At 57.2% G+C, this 18,977-nt stretch overlaps 2 protein-coding genes across 21 annotated transcripts in view; one reads left to right on the top strand and one right to left on the bottom strand.

Moving 5' to 3' along the window:
• ADISSP (adipose secreted signaling protein) lies at positions 1-13,741 on the top strand. Of its 12 annotated transcripts, none has more exons than XR_014832104.1 (7): positions 1-283; positions 548-638; positions 7,158-7,274; positions 8,980-9,122; positions 11,798-11,936; positions 12,707-12,829; positions 13,066-13,741. XR_014832104.1 is itself a non-coding variant. In XM_085003461.1 (7 exons), exons 3-7 carry the CDS (start codon positions 7,256-7,258, stop codon positions 13,164-13,166), a joined length of 525 nt encoding a protein of 174 aa, XP_084859587.1. In that variant the 5' UTR covers positions 42-204; positions 548-638; positions 7,158-7,255; the 3' UTR covers positions 13,167-13,741. The 12 variants fall into 12 exon arrangements, 6 of the variants coding, with proteins under 6 accessions (XP_084859589.1, XP_020933044.1, XP_084859588.1 ...); XM_085003461.1 differs by having other exon boundaries at positions 42-204; XM_085003463.1 differs by lacking the exons at positions 548-638; positions 7,158-7,274 and adding an exon at positions 4,672-4,682 and having other exon boundaries at positions 1-119; positions 8,938-9,122.
• The window catches only part of HSPA12B (heat shock protein family A (Hsp70) member 12B), a 27,294-nt gene continuing 18,435 nt past the window's right edge, over positions 10,119-18,977 (bottom strand). For 4 of the 9 annotated variants that reach the window (XM_021077380.2, XM_005672772.4, XM_013985150.3 and 1 more), the window contains exons 8-13: positions 18,356-18,530; positions 17,596-17,682; positions 17,046-17,150; positions 16,683-16,941; positions 16,208-16,311; positions 10,119-15,613 (exon numbers count right to left, since the gene is read on the bottom strand). In XM_021077380.2, coding sequence (XP_020933039.1) covers positions 14,952-15,613; positions 16,208-16,311; positions 16,683-16,941; positions 17,046-17,150; positions 17,596-17,682; positions 18,356-18,530 — 1,392 coding nt within the window. In that variant the 3' untranslated portion in view covers positions 10,119-14,951. Of the gene's footprint in view, positions 16,106-16,207; positions 16,312-16,682; positions 16,942-17,045; positions 17,151-17,595; positions 17,683-18,355; positions 18,531-18,977 lie in introns of all 9 variants that reach the window. The other 5 variants (XR_014832089.1, XR_014832088.1, XR_014832090.1 and 2 more) reach the window with 2 other exon arrangements.

Genomic DNA, 18,977 nt, shown 5'->3' on the forward strand with positions numbered 1-18,977 from the left:
CCCCAAGGTCGACCAATGGGAGGAGGTGGGGGCGTGCCCTTGAGGAGGGCGGCGGCGGCGCGGGGCTCTCTCCTCGTGTTAGGCGTTGAGCCCCCGCTGCCGCCGCGACCGCCACCGGTGCCGCCTTTGCCGTTGCCTCTGCTGCCTCTGCCCCCGCGGTCGCCCCTGCCCGGCCTGGTCCGGCGTCGGGGTGATCCCTGCAGGGTGAGACTGCTCCTCCTTTCGACACCTTCCGGTTCTGCCCCGCTCCTGGAGATCCCCTCCCAGCGAGCCGCTGTTCTAGGTAGTCTGTGCCTGAGAACTCATCGGGCTGGGGCGGGAGGTCTCCGTTGTCGGGGCCCGGCCAGGGAGGGCTCCTTGACACATGATCTGGGGGGATGTCAGGCTCCAGGGCCGCAGGTGACTGTTAGCTGCTAAAGCTGAAGTGCTTTCCGTGGGGCGCTGTTGGGGGCACGTGTGATACAGTGGGGGCGGGAGCCTAATGGGGTCAGCGCCGTCATTCCCCCCCTCATTGTCACCGCCTCGCTGTGTGACCTTGGACGAGTAGCCTCTCTGAACCTCTCGTGGCCCTGCACCTTCAGGGAAGAGGACGGTGATGTCCAGGAGTACAAGCTCCCGAGACTACTGCGTCAGCAGAGGTGAGGGTGGGGACGGCACAGGATTATCTCTGAGGGACAGAGCTGCCGCCTCACAGCCCCAGAGTGTGATGGGGGGCGGGGGGTGTTCAGACGCATCTCTCCACTTAGAAGAGGAGGATGAGGTAGGGATGGGGGCACCACACCCACGGGGATGGAGGCAGGAGAGGATACAGTTTCCTATCCCCAGGCCCCTCTGGTGCTTCTGGGAGCTTGGCCCCACCATCTCCCCGTTGTCACAAAGCAGGAGGGGTTCCTTTAGGTTCTGGACCAGTGTTCCTGTTCGTGAGCAAGGACCCTGGTAGACTGAGAAGGGAGGCCTTGGGTTGCTTTTCCTCCTGAATCTTGCCTTTGAGAAGTGTGGATAGAGGTTTCTCTGCCCAGGGAGCTGAAGAAAGTCAGGGACAGCTGTCACCCCCAGGACCTGGTCTGGCCTCTACCTCTTGGGTTTCAGGTGAGGCAGGCAGTCTAGAGGCTAGAGGGGTCTAAGTATCCTCTAGCTGGGGCCTTGAGGGATTGTGGGGAGGAAATGCTGGGAGGAGAGGGGAGGGGAGCACTTCTTGGGGAGACAGGAGGGTGTGAGATGGTGAGAGTCCCTTCCTCAGTTCACGTCTGCTCCACTTGTTTACTTGTCTTTGCAACTTTGGCCTGCTGGAGGGAGGAGGAAGTGGAACCACATCGAGACCGAGGCCTGTTTTTCAGCCCTCGTTCTAGGTATGTGGGCCACTGTGTGCCCAGTCCTACGTGAGGTTCTAGAGTCAGCAGGTTAGCGTGGTCTCAGCGGGTGCCCTTTGTACACGCTTGAGCTTTAATGAGTGGCTTCCGCAGGACTGAGGGCTTAAGCCAGGCCTGAGCCCTGGGCTGGGGTGGAGAGGGTGGAAGATTGTAGAGTTCCTGGCTCAGCAAGTCCTTGAACAGGTGGACAATGGGGATTGAGGAATGAATGAGAAATGAGGCTTCAAGAAGCATGTCCCTAGCCTCAAGGCAGAGGACAAGCTGGAGCTGGTCCTGTGATGCCTGGGATTTGGGGGCTGCCTCTGGGGGAGAGAGGTGCTGTGGTGATGCAGGTGTGGGATGTCAAGCAAGAGGGTGGCAGAGGCTCTGCTTTGCCATGGACAGACTGTCTTTGGCTTTTTCTCTAGCCTTGGGCCCCGGCGTGGAACAACCTGGAAGTAGTAGTTTGTACCCTGCAGGGCAGGAATCTAGGGAGCTGAGAACTCTGGATTCCTGTGTAACTGTCCATCTGCCCATTTGCCATGTCCATGATCCTCCTCCTTGTGACAGAGGTGCCACTGGGCCTGGCTGAGCCCTGCCCTGGCTAACCAGGACATAGGTTAACCTTGAAGCAGTCTTTCTCTCTAAAGCTGAGAGGGTCCTGCCAGTTTCCCTGAAAATAACTTAAAGCCACAGAAGTCTTCCGAAGCCCTTGTTCCAGTTTCCCATCCCTCCCCACCTCATGACTGCCCATGGTACCAATCCTGACCTGTTGACAGCCCATCTAAAGGGAGGTATCTTCTTTTTTTTTTGCCAGGGTGGGGACATTTCCCAAGATGTACATGCTTCACATTGTTATGAGTCCTTCTGGTTGGGGCTGGGGACAGTGGGATCCTAGCAGTCTGCTCCCTAGCGATCCCTGGAGACCTGGCTGGCCTGGAAGTGGGGGAGGAGGAAGGCAGGGTGAGGGAAAGGAGAGAGAGGCCCCTCAACCCTTGAGCTGTTTTCTGAGAAGCCTGAAGTCCCTGGGGGCCCACCCTGAGAGCCATTCCTGACTGTTCCAGTATTGGCCCGAAGTGCCTCTTTGATGCTGAAATTGCTGTTGCTTCAGAAACCAGTCCTTTGGGGGATTTGCTCTGCAAAGGTGGGGGTGGAGTAGGGACTGTTGTCGCAGAGCATCAGGCACCAGCTGCACCAAACCCACTGAGGAAGAGGTCCCTGCTCCTTCCTGTGTTGCCGATGAGGAAACTGAGGCACAGAGACGTGGAGTAACTTTGCTGTGCAGCCTGAATTTGAACCAGACCTGTGGGGCCCTGGAGCCCATGCCTGCTGCCTCTGGAGGGTGCTATGCTGCTTGAGCCATGCTCAAGACTTGGCTAACATGGGAGGAGGCCAGGGGTTTCCAGAGGCCTAGTGGGTCCCTATGGAAACAGCTGCCACAGGCAGAGGCCTGATGCCGGCTCCTGATTCTGAAGAGTGGACAAAAATCTAGTTCAGGAGTTCCCGTTGTGGTGCAGCAGAAACAAATCTGACTAGGAACCATGGGGTTGTGGGTTTGATCCCTGGCCTTGCTCAGTGGGTTAAGGATCTGGTGTTGCCATGAGCTGTGGTATAGGTCGCAGACGAAGCTCAGGTCCCACTTTGCTGTGGTTGTAGCTCTGATTCAACCCCTATCCTGGGAACTTCTATATGCCACCGGTGCAGCCCTAAAAAAAGGACAAAAGACAACAACAACAAAAAATCTAGTTCAGAAGGGACTTCGAACAGTGGGGCTCTCTGCTAGGAAAGGAGCTTTCTCCAGCCTCTTCTGGGCCTCGGGAGTCGCCTGCCTCCCTACTTGTGTTCTCATTGCTCAAGGGTTACAAGGCAGTGCCTGAGCACTGGCTCTCTCTTGAGCTCTGTCCTGCCCTCAGTGGATCTTCCATTTCAAGGTTGGGGGCCAGGTCACAGCTGACTGGGGCAAAGCTAGAAAAACACCCAACAGGAGGCCCCACTCTGAGATGGGGGGAGGGGAATGTCCGCCAGGGCAGGGGTTGGCTAAGAGTGGGGCGAGTAGTTCCTCTTCCTGAGAGCCACTGCCTAGACAGCCCAGCTGAGGCCCATGCTTGGGCTCCCCTTACTTTGCTCTTTCATTCATTTAACAAATATAAAAACACAGCTGCTCCCTGCCAGGTATTGGGCTGGGTACTGGGGACGTAGGGTTTGGCTAAAACACAGTCACTGCCCTTGTAAGGTGGGGAACAGAGTTATCAAATGATCCCAGAACTGCAAAAGGGGATCCTTTTTGAAGATTTTCAGGCCCATCCTGGGATGAGTCGGGTGGCGTGGGGTTGTGCTACTTGGAAAAAGGTCCTCTGGGGCTAAGACCCAGGCTAAGCTGTGGATGGGAGGCAGGATTGTTTTAGGCAGGGGGGAATGGCCTGGGGGAAGGCAGGCAGGCAAAGAAGCAGTGGCCTGGGGAGGAGGACAGGGATGGGACCCTGCATGTTTTATGAAGACCCAGGAGCCTTTGCTCAGCAGCCACTGTTTTTTTTCCTTTCTTTTTCTTTTTAGGGCTGCACCCGTGGCATATGGAAGTTCCCAGGCTAGGGGTCAAATCAGAGCTGCAGCTGCCAGCCTATACCACAGCCACAGCAACGCCAGATCCGAGCCACATCTGCACCCTACACCACAGCTGATGGCACTGCTGGATCCTTAACCCATTGAGCGAGGCCAGGGATCAAACTTGCATCTTCATGGATCCTAGTTGGGTTTATTAACGGCCGAGCCACGAAGGGAACTCCAGCAACCACTGTTTAAGGGTTTCACCTGGGCCTCTGGGAAGTGGGGGCGTCTTATCATTCCCCCTAACCCTAACCCTAACCAAGGTAGGAGGAGCGCCTGGTCCCCTTGCTCTTGGCTGTGTTTCAGATGCTCCAAGTCCACACCTTTGGGGGTGGCTGGAGTGGGTGGGTGGGGCAGGCCTCTCCCCAGAGGCCAGGCTCTGTGGACAAGATGAGTGTTCCAGAGCTAAAGGGCTGCCCTTCTGGGACTGACCCCAGACAGAGTTCTGGCCTGGGGCGTTTCCTGCATTCCTGAGACTCAAGCCTTGCCCTTCCCTGTCCCTTCTGAGGCCTCCTACTCTGGGCTCCTGGTACCCAAGCTGTTTGCTCTGCCCTTGACAGGGTGGGGTGGGGGGCGGGGAAGGGGGGGTGGGCTTGGGCCTGGGTGGGCTTCTCTCACATTGGGAAACTGGGAGGGAGGTGAGGCCTGCTCTCAGAGCTGCTTGGCACCCGAGAGACCTCAAGGTCATGCCCTCCACAGGCTCAGCCCCCACTCTGAGACCACCCCGTGGTTTCTCTCCATTCCCTGGACTAGTCAGGGTCATTCATGGGTCATTCATCTCCAAATACTTCAGTGTGTATCCCTGACAAATAAGGGCATACTTTTTTTAATATGTTTTGCTTTTTAGGGCCGTACCCAAGGCATATGGAAGTTCTCAAGCTAGGGGTCGAATCAGAGCTACAGCTCCCGGCTTATACCACAGCCACAGCAACTCGGGCTCCAAGCCGTGTCTTCAACCTACACCGCAGCTCAGAGCAATGCCAGATCCCTGACCCACTGGGCGAGGGCCAGAATTGAGCTTGCATCCTCATGGATACTGGTTGGATTCGTTTCTGCTGCACCACAATGGGAACTCCAGATGTCTCTCTCTTTCTTTTTTCTTTTTTTGCTTTTTAGGGCCACATGTGCAGCATATGGAAGTTCCCAGGCGAGGGGTCAAATTGGAGTTGCAGCTGCTGAACTACACCATAGCAGCAGCAACACTGGATCCTTTCACCCACTTCAAGAAGCCAGAGATCAAACCAGCATCCCCACAGACACCATGTCAGGTTCTCAACCCTCTGAGCCACATGGGGAACTCCTTTGCACTTGCAGCATGTAGAAGTTCCTGAGTCAGGGATCAGATCTGTGCCACAGCAGTGACATAAGCTGCCGCAGTGACAACACCAGATCCTTGACCCACTGCGCCACCAGAGAACGCCTCAGATGTCTCTTTTTATAGGTAGTTCGAAACCCCCTACCCCATTAATTTTTCTTCTTGCAACTGAGGTGGTGGGAAAAACCAGGTCAGTTGTCCCACGGCGTATCCTGCTTTCTTGGTCTCTTGGTGTTAATTTAGAGCAGCGGTTGGCAAACTTTTTCCATGAAGGGCCAGATAGTAAATATTTTAGACCTTGCAGGTTATGTGGCCTCTGTGGCAGCTACTCAAAGTAGTTTTGCTTTAGTGTAAAAACAGCTTTAGAAAATAAGCAAACAAATGAGCAGGGTGCACGCCAGTAAAACTTTATACAAAACAGTGGGGGCCCCACAGGCTATAGTTGGCCCATCCCCTATCTAGAACAGCCTCTTTTATTTTCCTACTTGCAGTTTGGAGAGAAAATTAGGTCAGTTGTCCTGGAGAACGTCCTGCCTTCTGAGTTGGTCTGCTTGCTTCCTTTTAGAGTTTGTTCCTCTGGCCTCTGTGTTTTCTGTCAGCTGGAAGCTGGAGCCTGAGGAGCTTGTTAGATGCAGGTCAGACAGTTGGGGTGGGGACCCCTTGTCAGCGGTGCTGTGACTTGGTGCTGCGTCACATTAGAGGCATCAGTATGTCCGGTCGTCCATCCCACTGAGTGAGAGGAGATTGACTATTGGCTGACGTGGAGTTCCCATTGCGACTCAGAGGAAACGAATCTGACTATCATCCTTGAGGACCCAGGGTCAATCCCTGGCCTCCCTCAGTGGGTTAAGGATCCGGCGTTGCCGAGAGCTGGATCTGGTGTTGCTGTGGCTGTGGTGTAGGCTGGTGGCTACAGCTCGGATTCGACCCCTAGGCTGGGAACTTCCATACGCTGTAGGTGTGGCCCTAAAGAGAACTTCCATACGCTGTAGGTGTGGCCCTAAAGAGACACACACACACACACACACACACACACACACGGTCGACTGACATCACATCCCTCCATTGCAAACTCATTCCCTTTAACCGTGTTGGTGCGCATCCACTTCAATCTTCGCCCTCTTGGTTCAGCCACTGGCTGGCGTTGCTTCCAGCATTTATTTTTGTGGGGTTGCAGAATTATGTAGCATCTGATCATTCCTTTGTTAAAGAAGAGCTGTCCTTTAACCACCAGGGCAGTTTGGTTCCAGCAGGGGCCAAGACAGGCTGAATTATTTCTTTATGGCCAATTTTCAGAGTAGGGAGCTAGAGCATTGCTATCATCAGTAGTGACAAATGAAGATTTGTTTGTTTTGCTTTCTCTCTTTTTGGTAATCTCTGTGAGTGCTCTGACTTTATGTAATTCCATCTGTTTCATCAGTTGCACTCATTATTCTTTTTGATGCTGAGATGGTCTCAGCCCAGCCTATCAGAGGCCAGACTGCTTACATAGGCTTCCTGGGGGCGCCGCCCACTGTTTCTGCCCTGAGGCTGCCCTTGGGGAGCTGAGCTGGGAGGCCAGCCAGAGAATCAAGCCACAGTCTGAATGGTGGGCTTTGATGAGGGCAGCCCCTCCACGGGTGTCCTGTATATGACCCTGGCCAATCACCAGGAAGGAAAGCTCTAAGGACATGTTATGTTACATGGGCCCCCATAAGAGTCCTGTGCTGGTGCTTTGGTGCCTAGAAGCAGCAGCTCAGTACATGCTGGCTGGGCCTTGGGTCAGTAGCTGTCAGGCGAGGGTAGGGGCTCTTGATGACTGTGGAGGATGGGTGGAAGAGAATCTCTGTCCCCCAGCCACAGGCCCATCAGTGGCTCTGACTCCGGCCTCCCCATTCCCCACCCATCAGGCGCCCGCTGGTGTCCCTGGAGCATGGGAGGCTGCTGAGCTTGGCCGGTGGTGTCTGGCAGGAGCTGCGTGTCTCACCCCGTGGCAGGGAGGGCGTCCATGGCTGCAGCCAACAAGGGTGAGTGCCTGCCTGGCCTGGTGGGGTTTGCAGAGTCTTCCAGGGGGCCTTGGTGGGAAGGGGCGTTGTTGCATGTGGGGCCTGCATTCGCTGTGTGTGTGTGTGTGTGTGTGAGAGAGACAGACAGACAGGCAGACAGAGATACAGGGAGAGAGGGAGAGTACACGAATCACATCAGTAATTACATCGGTGTTTGTGCTAGGGACACCCAAGCCCTAGCAGGGAGCCTGGGGACCCCTGTTGGCTCCTTGGTGTGCTGATCTGTGGAGGTGTGTGCCCTCACGGCCCCATATTCCAGCCTCTCTGTTCCACTGTGGGGGTTGGGGAGCACAAGGGGCTTGGGGTGAGCACTGAGGCTGGGGAGGTGGGTAGGGCCATAGCAGGCTGTGAAAAGGAATCTGGGTTTCATTCAGAGTCCGGAAGGACTCATAGAAAGTTTTTGGTGACGGAGGCCTGGTGGGACATGAGGGTCAGGTCTGGGGGGGCTCAGCAGGGAATGTGGAAGTGCCAGGCTGGCCTAGGTTCTCCCACCAAAGTGACTCTGAGCAGGGCTCCTGAGGGCCCTAAGGGCTGTGGGAGTCAGAGGGAACTGGGGTCATGCTCTCAGCAAGATGGACCTCCTTTGGTTCAGGCCGTCAGCCCAGCTCCCACCACTCTGCCCACATTAAGTTCCTGACTTCCTGGCCTTGGAGGACCCAACCCAGCTGGGGACAGCCTGGGCCTTGTGGGATAGGCAGAGGAGGGAAACTTAGCTCTGGGAGGATTCCTGGAGGTTGCCCTGGGTTCTTCCTTCCCACCTGCCTGGGATCAGTGATGAGTTTTAGAGGCAGCAGCAGCCCCTCTTAAGGAGGGCTGAGTATGGTTTTTTGTGTGTTTTTTGGGGTCTTTTTGACTTTTCTAGGGCCGCTCTTGCGGCTTATGGAGGTTCCCAGGCTAGGGGTTGAATCAGAGCTGTAGCCACCGGCCTACACCAGAGCCACAGCAATGCGGGATCCGAGTCACGTCTGGGACCCACATCACAGCTCACAGCAACGCCAGATCCAAGCCGTGTCTGCGACCTACACCACAGCTCATGGCAACACCGGATCCTTAACTCACTGAGCAAGGCTAGGGATCGAACCCACAACCTCATGGTTCCTAGTCGGATTCGTTAACCACTGAGCCACCATGGGAACTCCTGAGTATGGTTTTTGACCTTCTGTTTCTCTAGCCCCCAGGGCAGGTCCCACAGAGTCAGTTCCTGTCCCTGCCCTCCTCCCCTCTGAGGTAGGGGTCAGTAGGAGGGGCAGGCAGGAGGCCTCAGACACTGATGACCTGGAAGAGGAGATCCCAGAGATGGGGGGCTTGGCCCTTCGGGGGAGCACGGGGCGGGGTGTCCTGAGGACCAGGGCAGAGTCCCGCACTGCCTGATGTTTGCTGAGTCTCTTCCCTGTCAGCCCCATTCTCTCTAAGCGAAGGGTCGTACCAGCTAACCCCTGAATGCTCCCCCACAGCCACTCAGGATGAGTCCTGTCTGGGGAGGATGAGCAGGTAGGGGCAGGTGAGAGCCTCAAGCCTCCTGATCTCCATTATCCAGTAAGATGCAGCCCAGCTGTGGATGCTGGGTGATGTGAAGGGCAGGGGGCAGGGCGGCGACATGTTGCAGCTGGTTCCTGGGGAGCAGCAAAGGCGACAGCCCCCGGAGCCTCTCTCACTCTCTTCATAGGCAACAAGCCCAGAGTCCGGAGTATCCGCTTTGCAACAGGCCATGATGCAGAAGGCTCCCAGAGCCATGTCCACTTTGATGAGAAGCTGCATGACTCCGTGGTCATGGTCAGCCAGGAGAGTGAGAGCAGCTTTCTGGTCAAGGTATGTGGCAATGCCCCCCAATCCCCTCCTCCCTCACCCCCGGTCCCCGCCCAATCAGCCTGGCTTCCTGAGCCTGCTGCATTTCCTCTAAGCTGGCTCCAGAGGCACATCTTTGTCCTTCCCTGGGCCTTGGTTTCCCCATCTGTAAAATGGAAAGTGTGAAACCACAATGAGATGAGTGTACTTAGGATGGTATTTGCATGGAAGTGGAGCTGTTGCTATGGGCATCACCACCACCATGACAATTGCGATCAGAAGGCAGTTGTCACGGCTGTGGTATCACAGGTCTGGGTTCAAGTTCATGCCTGCTGTTCTGGCTTTGTGACCTTGGGCAGGTCATCTCAGTTTTCTCTTCTCTGAAGTAGAGACAGTTCACACCCCAAGGAGTTGGAAATGGAAGGAGGTACGGGTGTCACACAGGCGTGAGGCTAATTATGCTCATAACAAGGTGTGACTTTATTTACTCTTCTTTGCCAAACCTCTGGCTGATTTAAGCTCTTTGCAGTAGTAGTTATCCGCTCCCCGCTCCACCCCGTGTTTTTCTCGCTCTCCCTCTCCTCGTGGCCACACCTCACACACCCTCTACTGTGGCTCCTCCAACTGCTGGGACACTGTTGGATCCCACAGCCACTTGGGAGGGGCAGGATTAATTGGGGAACACGGCCTTCGGGTTGGATAGTAAACCAGAGCTCCAGAGTTGAGCCCTGGAGGGCTTGGCGGTGGGGGTGTGGCATCCGGTCTGTTGAGACCACCCTGAAGAGGGGCCCAGATTCAGACCCATTTTTGGCCAACTCTAAAACCCTTGCTCTTTCTCCTACAGCTGACAGCTTCCACAGGGGAATAAACAGAATGAACCCAAACTTTCAAAAATAGCTCCCCGCCTCCCGTTGCAAAATCCATTCATGTCCGTTAGAGAAACTGTGGAAGACAGAGCAAACTACAAAGAAATTTACAAGTACCCGCAGTCATACTATCCAGAAATAACCATGGTTAATATTTTGATGTGCGTCATTCCAGTTCCTTTATTAGCTTCGTTTCCAAAAACAAAAAGCTGGTATCACACTACACACTGTTTTTTGCTTGCTTCTGTTGTGAACCATCTCCTGCCTGTGTCAGTAAATAATTTTCCACGAGATTTTACAACTGCCTGGTGTTCCATTATATGTATTATCATTGATTTAGCTGGTTTCCCCATTCCTGGTGTTATGGTTGTTTCTATTTTGTATTAAGTAGAGCAGTGACAAGTATTTTTTTGCACATCTGAGTATTCCCCTGGAAAATTCTGCAAATGGTGGAGCTGGATTCAGGGTCACCATTGGCAGGTACAACCAGAAAGCCCTCTCAGTTCCTGCTGTGGTTCAGTGGAAGCAAACCTGACTAGCATCCATGAGGATGCAGGTTTGATCCTTGGCCTTGCTCAGTGAGTTAAGGACCCGGTGTTGCCGTGAGCTGTGGTGTAGATCACAGATGCGACTCAGATTCCATGTTGCTGTGGCTGTGGCATAGGTTGGCAGCTACAGCTCTGATTCGACTCCTAGCCTGGGAACCTTCATATGCCGCGGGTAAAGCCCTAAAAAGCAAAGCAAAACAAAACAAAAGAGAGAGAGAAAGAAAGAAAGCCCTCTTCAGAGGTGTGCCCTCTACCAGCAGAGTGGGGGGGAGGGCAGGGACTGAGCTTTAATTGTGCAGTGACATCATCCTGATCCCACTGAAGGGCTCTCTCAGGGACAAGGCCACCTAGTTCCTGAAACTGAGGAGAGCGTGTGCCCCTGCAAGGACACACATTGCTGCACCCCTGTGCCTCCTGGACTGGCACTCCAGTCAGCCGACCCACCCTGGCTCTGACCCTTCATACGACTGGAGTTTCTAAGGATGGCATCTGTCCCAGAGGGCATGGGTTGCCAAGCTCTGTGCATGAACAACAGAAATTGCTCAGGCCGTGAATCAAGGCTTTGGGGCACAGAGAGCCTTTGAGTAGGCAGGCAGGCAGGCATCCGTGTCCACGTGCCAACAGGGCAGGCTGGAGCCTGAGTTCCATGGCTGGTGCCAGGCCTGTCGGTCAGCTCTGGACTGACACAGCTGGCCTAGTGTCACTTTTTGTAGTTCTGTCCCACCCTCCATCATGTGCTGTGTTGCCTGGTGGCTCCACGTGAGTGACTAAAGGACCAGGGGTCTGATCCTGGCCTCTTAGCTCTGGGCACATACTGGTAGTGATGGGGCAGGTGGATGGCCTGTGTCATGGGGCTTTGAGCCTCCCCTGTGGCAGTGGCTGGTGACTTGCTGCGTGCCACTTGTGGCAGGAGTAGCCAAGAGGTCCGGAAAGGACTATACCCTGGCTGCAATGGCCTTCAGCCAACTGTTTCCTGGCTTCCATTTCATCACCTACAGAATGGGCCACTGAGGAACTTCAGGGCCCATGAGACAGATGCTAAGGAGTGTGCTGGCCAAGGTGTAGGGGTGGAGCCTTGGAGAAAGGGCCTGGAACTACCAGGCCAGAGGTATGGACCAGCTAGATGGAGGGAGTCAGGGTCCCCTGGGATTATGGAGGAAGCCAGTGTAGGGCCTGAGCAATTTCTGTTGCTCATGTACAGAGCTCATAGGTGGCACAACCTGGGTGGGCCCCGGGGGGAGATTGAGAGTGAAGGTGCCTCCTTACCCCACCCCTCCTGCTGCAGGTTGGCTTCCTGAAGATCCTGCACAGGTATGAGATTACCTTCACTCTGCCCCCAGTGCACAGGCTGAGCAAGGACGTCCGAGAGGCACCTGTCCCCAGCCTGCACCTCAAGCTCCTCAGCGTCATGCCCATCCCAGAAGGTGCGTCCCCTTTTCCAGCAGGGCCTGCATGTGAGTGGGAGTGAGAGCATGGGGTACTTCCGCCTCCCCACCCCGGGCAGCTCAGCACTCTGGGGCCATGATGCCTCTTTATAGGCTTGCAGTGTGGGCCCCCATCCCAGGCCACACTCTCTGGACGCAAGTCCACAGGCTCACAGAGTTGGTCTGTATCTGTTCATTGCCTGGTAGTTCCCTCAGTGGGCTGCCTAGAGCCTTCCCTTTCCTGCACCTCAGGAAGAATCCACTGGAACCTCAGGACCTCCAGGCAGCTACCTCCCAGCACCCACCAGACATGGGCTGCTTCTTTGTACCCTGCCAGCTTCAGCAGCTCCCCACCCCACCCCCACCAGCTCCCAAAGGCTAGGGTATCAGTTTCACCATGTGCTGAAGCCCCAGCTTCAGTTTCATGTCCCCCTACCTTCATCTCATGACCTTGCCCTTAAGCAGATTGAGCAAGCCCTCTCAGCCTTCGCCTCTTGCCACCTGATCTGCTTGAGCCCTGCCCTACTCCTCCCTCCCGTCACCCCCTCTCCCCACCTACCTTACTGGGGAGTCCCACCTCTTGGAAGCCTGTGGGCGAAGTCATGTGGAGCTCACTGAAAAATGTGAAGTTCCAGAGGCCAGTGCGCACAGCCCTGGGGGGGTGGGTCCTGGGCCTTCCCCACTCCTTTGGAGGAGTCAGCCAGTCCTGGGGGGCAATGGGTGCTGGGGGTCGGGGCGGGAGGCTGCAGAGATGTCGATCACCTGGGCAGGTTACAGCGTCAAGTGTGAGTACTCGGCGCACAAGGAGGGCGTCCTCAAGGAGGAGATGCTGCTGGCCTGTGAAGGTGGCACCGGCACCTGCGTGCGGGTCGTGGTACAGGCACGCGTCATGGGTGAGAGCGTGAGGCGTGGGTCTGGCTGGAGGAGGGAGGCACCCATTTGGCCACAAGGGGTTTCCCCACCCCCTTGCATCGGAGAAAGGGATCCTTGCCCCCGCCCATTCCCAGCTCCTTCGTGGGTGCCCTCCTCCCCACGCCCCTAGCGGAGCCAGGAGGGAGGGTGGCAGTTCCCTTGGAGTAGCTGGGGCTGGGCTCCAGCCTGGCATACTGACATGTCGCCTGCCTTGCAGACCGACACCACGGCACACCCATGCTGCTAGATGGTGTCAAGTGCGTGGGTGCTGAGCTTGAATACGACTCGGAGCACAGTGATTGGCACGGCTTCGACTGAGGCCCGCGCCCCCGCCTGCCTTGGGGCCCCTCAGCCTTAAACCCCACCTCCTCTCCCTGAATGCTGCGTGACGGTGTAGCTTCCGCACCCCTCCCCGGGGTGGGCATGGAGGTGGAGGGTCCAAGGGCCTCCAAGCCAGAGCCCTGCCCACACCTCTCACCTCATATGTGTGCCACCTCCCTGCCTCCCCAGCGTCCTCCTCTCCCACTTCCTCCTCTCGGTGTGCCTCAGTCTCCTGCCGGAAGAAATGGGTTGAGCCCCCAGGGAGGCTATCTGAGGAGGGATGGGGGAGAGCCTGGGGCGGGTTTTACCAACCATCCTCCCCAAGCCATAGGGGCTCCTGCCAGGGCCTGGGAGAGGAGGGAGCTGGCTCTGTGGCATAGCTGCCACCAGTATTGCTGCTGCTGTCTCGCTTTGGCCACCTCTCCTGTCCCCTCCCTCTTTTCCACTGCTGTCCATGGTGAGTAGGAGGGAGGTGCGGTCCCCAGCCCCTACTCCCCAGGTCTGTGTTACTTGGTTTTTAAATGACTGGTTGGGCTAAAATCCTAAAGAAATAAAACTTCCATTGGACACCAGAGGCCAGCAGGATATTTTTGTTCTCCAGGGCTCTGAGGATGCCCACCCTTCTGCAGTTGAGCCAAGGAACAGTTCTGGCTAAACTCATTCTTTTTGGAGGCAGGGTCACTTCATGGTATTACAGCCCCCAGCCCCCAAAGATGTATGCATAGGTGGTGGCATTTTAGGCCTGGGAACAGTCGCCAAGACGGAGTTTGAATGGGGAGCCTTCTGCCCAGGTCAGAGCTTGGTCTGTGGAATCGGTTGTTCAGCTTAGGGGGCTTGACCTGGAGACAGGAGCACCTCCTTTTAGTCAGTTCCCAGCCCTTCTCCACAACTCTGCTTTTGGGGTTCCCTCTCATGAGGTACCTGGAGGCTATGGCTTCACCTTGAGCATGCTTTATTGTCACCCAAGGGGGCTCAGGCAGGTACACTGAGCTGCCAGCAGAGCTGAGGGGGCAGAGGTGGGACCAGCCCTCAGTCAGTGCCCCCTCTGCCTTCCCTCCCCTCCTCCACTTAGGTGGTTGGATAGAGTTCAAGTGGGTCATTTATAGGCTGGCCTTGGGACCTTCTCAGATAAAGGAAAGCCCCCCCCCCAACACCCCAACATGTTCCCCCACATCCTCTTATAAGTGCCTTCACCCTGCACCCTTCTCAGAACCTACCACTGCCCTTCCTCAGCATTCATACTTGGGTGGTCAGTACCGCACCCAGGAAGGAAGGTCCTTTTACCTCTAGCCCTCTCAGGTCCGCCTTCCTGTTGTTGTGCTGCCCAGCTCCCTTACACAGGCTGAGCCAATCCCTGCACTCTGCCCCCAGGCCCAGGCCCTGCACAGCCTCCTTTCTCCTGCGGCCTCACCTGCAGTAGCGTTGCTTAGCTTCTCCCAGCTGCCTCCACCCCAACCCCCCTCCCCACTCCCCCCCTGGCCCCCAGTTCAGACCAGGACTCTACTCTTCTGGTGCATTCTCTGCTTTCTGGATCAAGAGCTCCCTGCGGGCACACCGTCTTAGAAACCTAAGTCGTCTTGATCTCAGTCCTTGACAGGGCCCTTCGACCTTCCAGTCATGGGACCAGGCCCCAATCCCAAAGCCAGAGTTTCTGGATGTGTCCCCACCCATCCCTCCTGCGACCTCATCTCCCGGGGCAGCATGGCCCCAGCCGGCTCCCCAGGCCCTGGAGCCAAAAGGGTGCGGCTGGGCCAAGGTGGGGCTGGCATCGTGCTCGCGCCCTCAATTGGAAAGAAAGTCGATGGTGGCGCGCACGGAACGATTGGTACTGACATCGACGGCAGTAACCTTAATCTCTGTGTCGCCAAACTGCATGGCGGCGCGGATCTCGCGGCGGCCAGGGGGCGCTCCGGCAGCGTTGGGGCCGCCCTCCGCGGGCTCCGGCTCGAGCTCTAGGCTGAGCGCGCCGCACTTGCGCACGCCCGGGTCGGTGATGAAGCGCGCGTCCTCGGCGGCGCAGCAGTACAGGTTGATAAGGACGCGCCGCTGGCCCGGGCGCGCCGGGCAGTAGCTGCGCCGCACCTCCTCACCCAGGGCCACCGACTGCTCGGCGGCCACGAAGCGCTCAAATACGTCGGTGCACCAGCGGCGGCCGTCGCGAACCAGCAGCTTTTCGGGTGGGTGGCGCCCAGCCACGAAGCGATTGAGCACTCCCACGCCGTAAGTGAGCGGCGAGCGGCGCACTCGCACCACACCGGGCGCCTGTCCGAAGAGCACGGCGCCCTTAAGGATGGTGAGGCCCACGTCGTGCGGGACCACCACGCGCAAGCCGCGGGGGCCCAACGCCGCCTGCACCGCGTGCTGCAGCACGGCCGACTCCGCGAAGCCGCCCACCAGGAACAGCAGCTTCACGCCCTGCACTTCGGGGCGCGCCAGCAGCGCCTCTGCAGGACAGGGGTGGAGGGCGGCAGTAAGAAGAAGGGCGGGGGACTAGCGGGGAGAGAGAGGGTGCACAGGAGCCACTGGCACCTCTCCTCTGCCCGTCCGTACCCTCTGGGCAACCAGAAACTAGCCATTTCACGATAGAACGATAGCCCAGCTCTGATTTTAAAAAACAAAGCGCACTTTCACGAGGGACCCCGGCAATCTTCATGGGCTCTGCTTCCCCAACGCTACCTACTTTCCCACCACAAGGTGGAGGGCTTGAGATAAGGATCTGCATTTACACATAGTGAATGCCTACTGCATGCAAGGCATTGTACTCTACATATTTCTTAAGAGTAATATGAGTAACAGTTTGGGGAACCTACTATCACCTCATTTGGGGTAACAGGCACCAGAGGTTCTTTAACCTGGTAAGACTATGCATCCTTCCGTCCTATCAGTCTCCACTGCACTGCGTCCTCCAGGTGTTCCAGAGGATTCTGGGTCTCATTCTAGTGTACAGATATGGGAAGGTTCCCAGGCATTATTAGGGGGGATTATTCCCGCATCTGGGTGTGTATGTTGGGGTGGAGGACCCAAGTTCAGGCGCTCACCTATGTGCTGGATGATCCCGCTGACTGTGGGCTGAAAGAGCTCGTTCATGGCCTCACAAGACATCCTGAGCATCCCCTGGGAGGACCACTTTACGGAGTTCACACTGTAGGTGGAGAAGGAGACAGGCCTATGGGTCAGGGTCCTGGTCCTACCCGAGTTCCAGGCCGATGTACCTGGGCCCTGACTGTATATTGTCTTATGCCAACCTCACTCTCCCGGGCTTTAGATGCAGGTCTGCTCCAGTTGCAGGTATGAGGTCTCAGGAGAGGAGCCTCCCATTGCCCCGGGCAAAGGAACCCAGACGCCTTGCTGGGCAGGTGTGTGTTTGTGTGGCTGTGGGGATGGGGGACGGGGGCGGGGGGGGGGGCGGTGGCGGAGATAGATGTCTGCCTTTTCTTGCCCGGGTTTGTACCGCAGACCCTGCTGGAGTACTCATGCCCCGCCCACTGCAGGGGGGGGAGTCCCTGGGCCCACCTGCTCCTGCGCAGGGCCGTCTCCACATTGTGGCCTCGCTGCTTCCGGTAGAAGTCAATGAAGGAGAAGGGCAGCGAGATGTTGAGCGCCCCCGCACGGTGCGGGCCTGCGGTGCGTTTGCGGGCCTCAAAGGCTATAGTCAGATCCACCCAGGCTGCTGGGCGTTGCCTTTTGAAGGTGGCGATGAAGTCCTCGCCGAAGATGCGGCCCAGCAGCTGCTCAAAGGCCAGGTCCACTCCCACCGCGCCACAGGGGCCGCCTGGGGTGGAGCAGGGGACGATGGAGACGTCAGTGCCCACTACGCCGCCAGGGGGCGATGGCGGGGCCAGGCCGCGCTGGGTACCAAGGAGCCTGGCTACTCACCAGAGGCCTTGTAGAGTTCCTTGAGGGTGCCATGGGGCTGCTCCAGTTGGTGCACGGTCAGGTCCACGGTGCCTCCCCCGCAATCTGCCACCATGTAGCGGTCTCCTGCGGGGGGGCGAGCGTGAGCACACACTCGTGACACCTTCAGCTCTGTGCCCTTTCTAGACTCACCCAGCCTCTAGTCCTGCTCCAGGTCCCGAGCCCTGTCTGCGGGGGGGTCCGGAGGTGGGGTGGAGATGGGCTGAAAGGGGCTTCAGGCGCTCGAACCTCAGGTCATCAGGCAGGGGCACAAGGTGTGGGGGAACGAGGTTCTAGGGTGCTGCAACTCCATCTCCAGAGGAGTCGGGGTTAGGGGCATGGATGTGAGTGGGGGTGGGGCGCAGGTAACTGCGAGAGAGTCTACCAGGTTAGGTACAGATGATGGAGTTGGAAGGGGCGGGGAGGGCGGGGTGGTTCCTAGGGGCCAGAGCTGACTTTGGAAATGTCCTTCCACATCAGTATGGTGCCCCACTGGGCCCAAAGGATATCCCTCCATTTTCCCTGCATCCACCTGCTTGCATCTCGGCCCACAGCTCTCCGACGCCTGACTCCACCAGGAACGTGCGGCTGTGGCGCGACTTTCGAAGCTGCTCTCGGGCTGGATGTTGAGGGACAGCAGGACCGTGAAGTGAGAAGGAGGTGCCTCAGCTACCACGCTCAATCTCCCAGCCTCCCACCATCCATGAGCATCTGGAGCAGCAAGGGCTCCTAAAACTCCTGCTCCACTCCCAACTGGGAGAGGGCACTGCTGAACCCCAAGGGGTCCAGAAAAACCAAATGGGGTAATTGGGCACTGTAACCAGTATCTAAGGGGAAATATTGCCTGCTGCAGGACCTTCCCTTGACACAGGAGAGCTCCAGCCAGGACAAAAGCAGAATTATGAAGGTCTGCAGGAGCTGGTAGGGGAGGTCCTGGGGCCTCTCCCTGCCATGGGAGATGGCATCTGGGAGGATGACCAAGGTTGACCATAGCCGTCTCAGTGCCCGGTCCTGGCAGCGGGAGCTTGGGGCTGATGGGGGGGACAACTGATGTGCCAGGAGAAGGGCAACAGATTCAGTGGCTGTTTAAGAGAAAGCTCCTAAAGACCTCCACCTCCAGCTCAGAGCACCCTCTGTCAGTACCCCAACATCTCCCTCCAGGGTAAGCCATCGCCCTCTCCACTCTCAGACTCAGTGCTGGGCTGGGTCCTGTTGTCCTCAGACACTGCTACTCTAGGGCAAGGTGAAATCCCCAAGGCTACCACTGGGCAGCACCGCTGGGGGTGGCTCACCCTGCCGGAAGCTCGAATCAATGGAGCAGCGCTCCCCCAGGCGCCTGCTGCCAGGAGCCCGGCTGCTCAGGTCCAGGAGCTGGTGCAGACGCAGCTTGCGACAGTAGACAGAGGCAGCCTCTGGCTCCAGGGCGATGAGTAATTGCTCTGCATCCTCTCTTGATACCAGTCCAGCCTGGGGAGGGGTGGTGGGCAGGGTCAGGGAGCATCAGGGGCCAAGCATTACACTGAAATGGCACCTCAGAGCAGGTGACTGGGGCTTTCACCACCTTCCCATCATATACCACCCGTGCTAGGCCTCTCCATGCTGCACACTTTTGAAGCTGTCTCCCAGGCACCCTGTGACCAGGCTGGGGAGGGTCATGGCCACAGCTGAGGATGCCATGGAGGTACCCAGCAGGGAGAGACTCTAGACTGAGTGGAAACCTACAGCACCTAGGATCTGCCCTGGGCTGCAGCAAGGTCCCCTTCACAGGTGCTGGGCTGGCCTGCTGAGCCCTGGCCGAGGGGGTCAGTGGTGACTCCAGCACATATGTTGGGGTGGGGGGGTAATGACCAGACCATCAGTGAGAGGAGAAGGTGAGGGATCCCCTTTGGCTCACTGCACCCTCGTTCTCCATCA

This window comes from Sus scrofa, chromosome 17, assembly GCF_054392235.1.
Source record: "Sus scrofa isolate SSC_HxYL_T2T_F1_AM1 chromosome 17, Sscrofa_HxYL_maternal_Yorkshire_Landrace_v2.0, whole genome shotgun sequence".
Taxonomy (NCBI): Eukaryota; Metazoa; Chordata; class Mammalia; order Artiodactyla; family Suidae; genus Sus; species Sus scrofa.

What these genes read in the sequence shown, in the direction of transcription:
- ADISSP (XM_085003463.1), top strand. Translation starts at nt 16, where the DNA reads ATGGGAGGAGGTGGGGGCGTGCCCTTGAGGAGGGCGGCGGCGGCGCGG. An exon ending in AGAGCAGCTTTCTGGTCAAG is followed by an intron (nt 9,123 to 11,797) that starts GTATGTGGCAAT and finishes CTCCTGCTGCAG; the next exon opens with GTTGGCTTCCTGAAGATCCT. An exon ending in CGTCATGCCCATCCCAGAAG is followed by an intron (nt 11,937 to 12,706) that starts GTGCGTCCCCTT and finishes TCACCTGGGCAG; the next exon opens with GTTACAGCGTCAAGTGTGAG.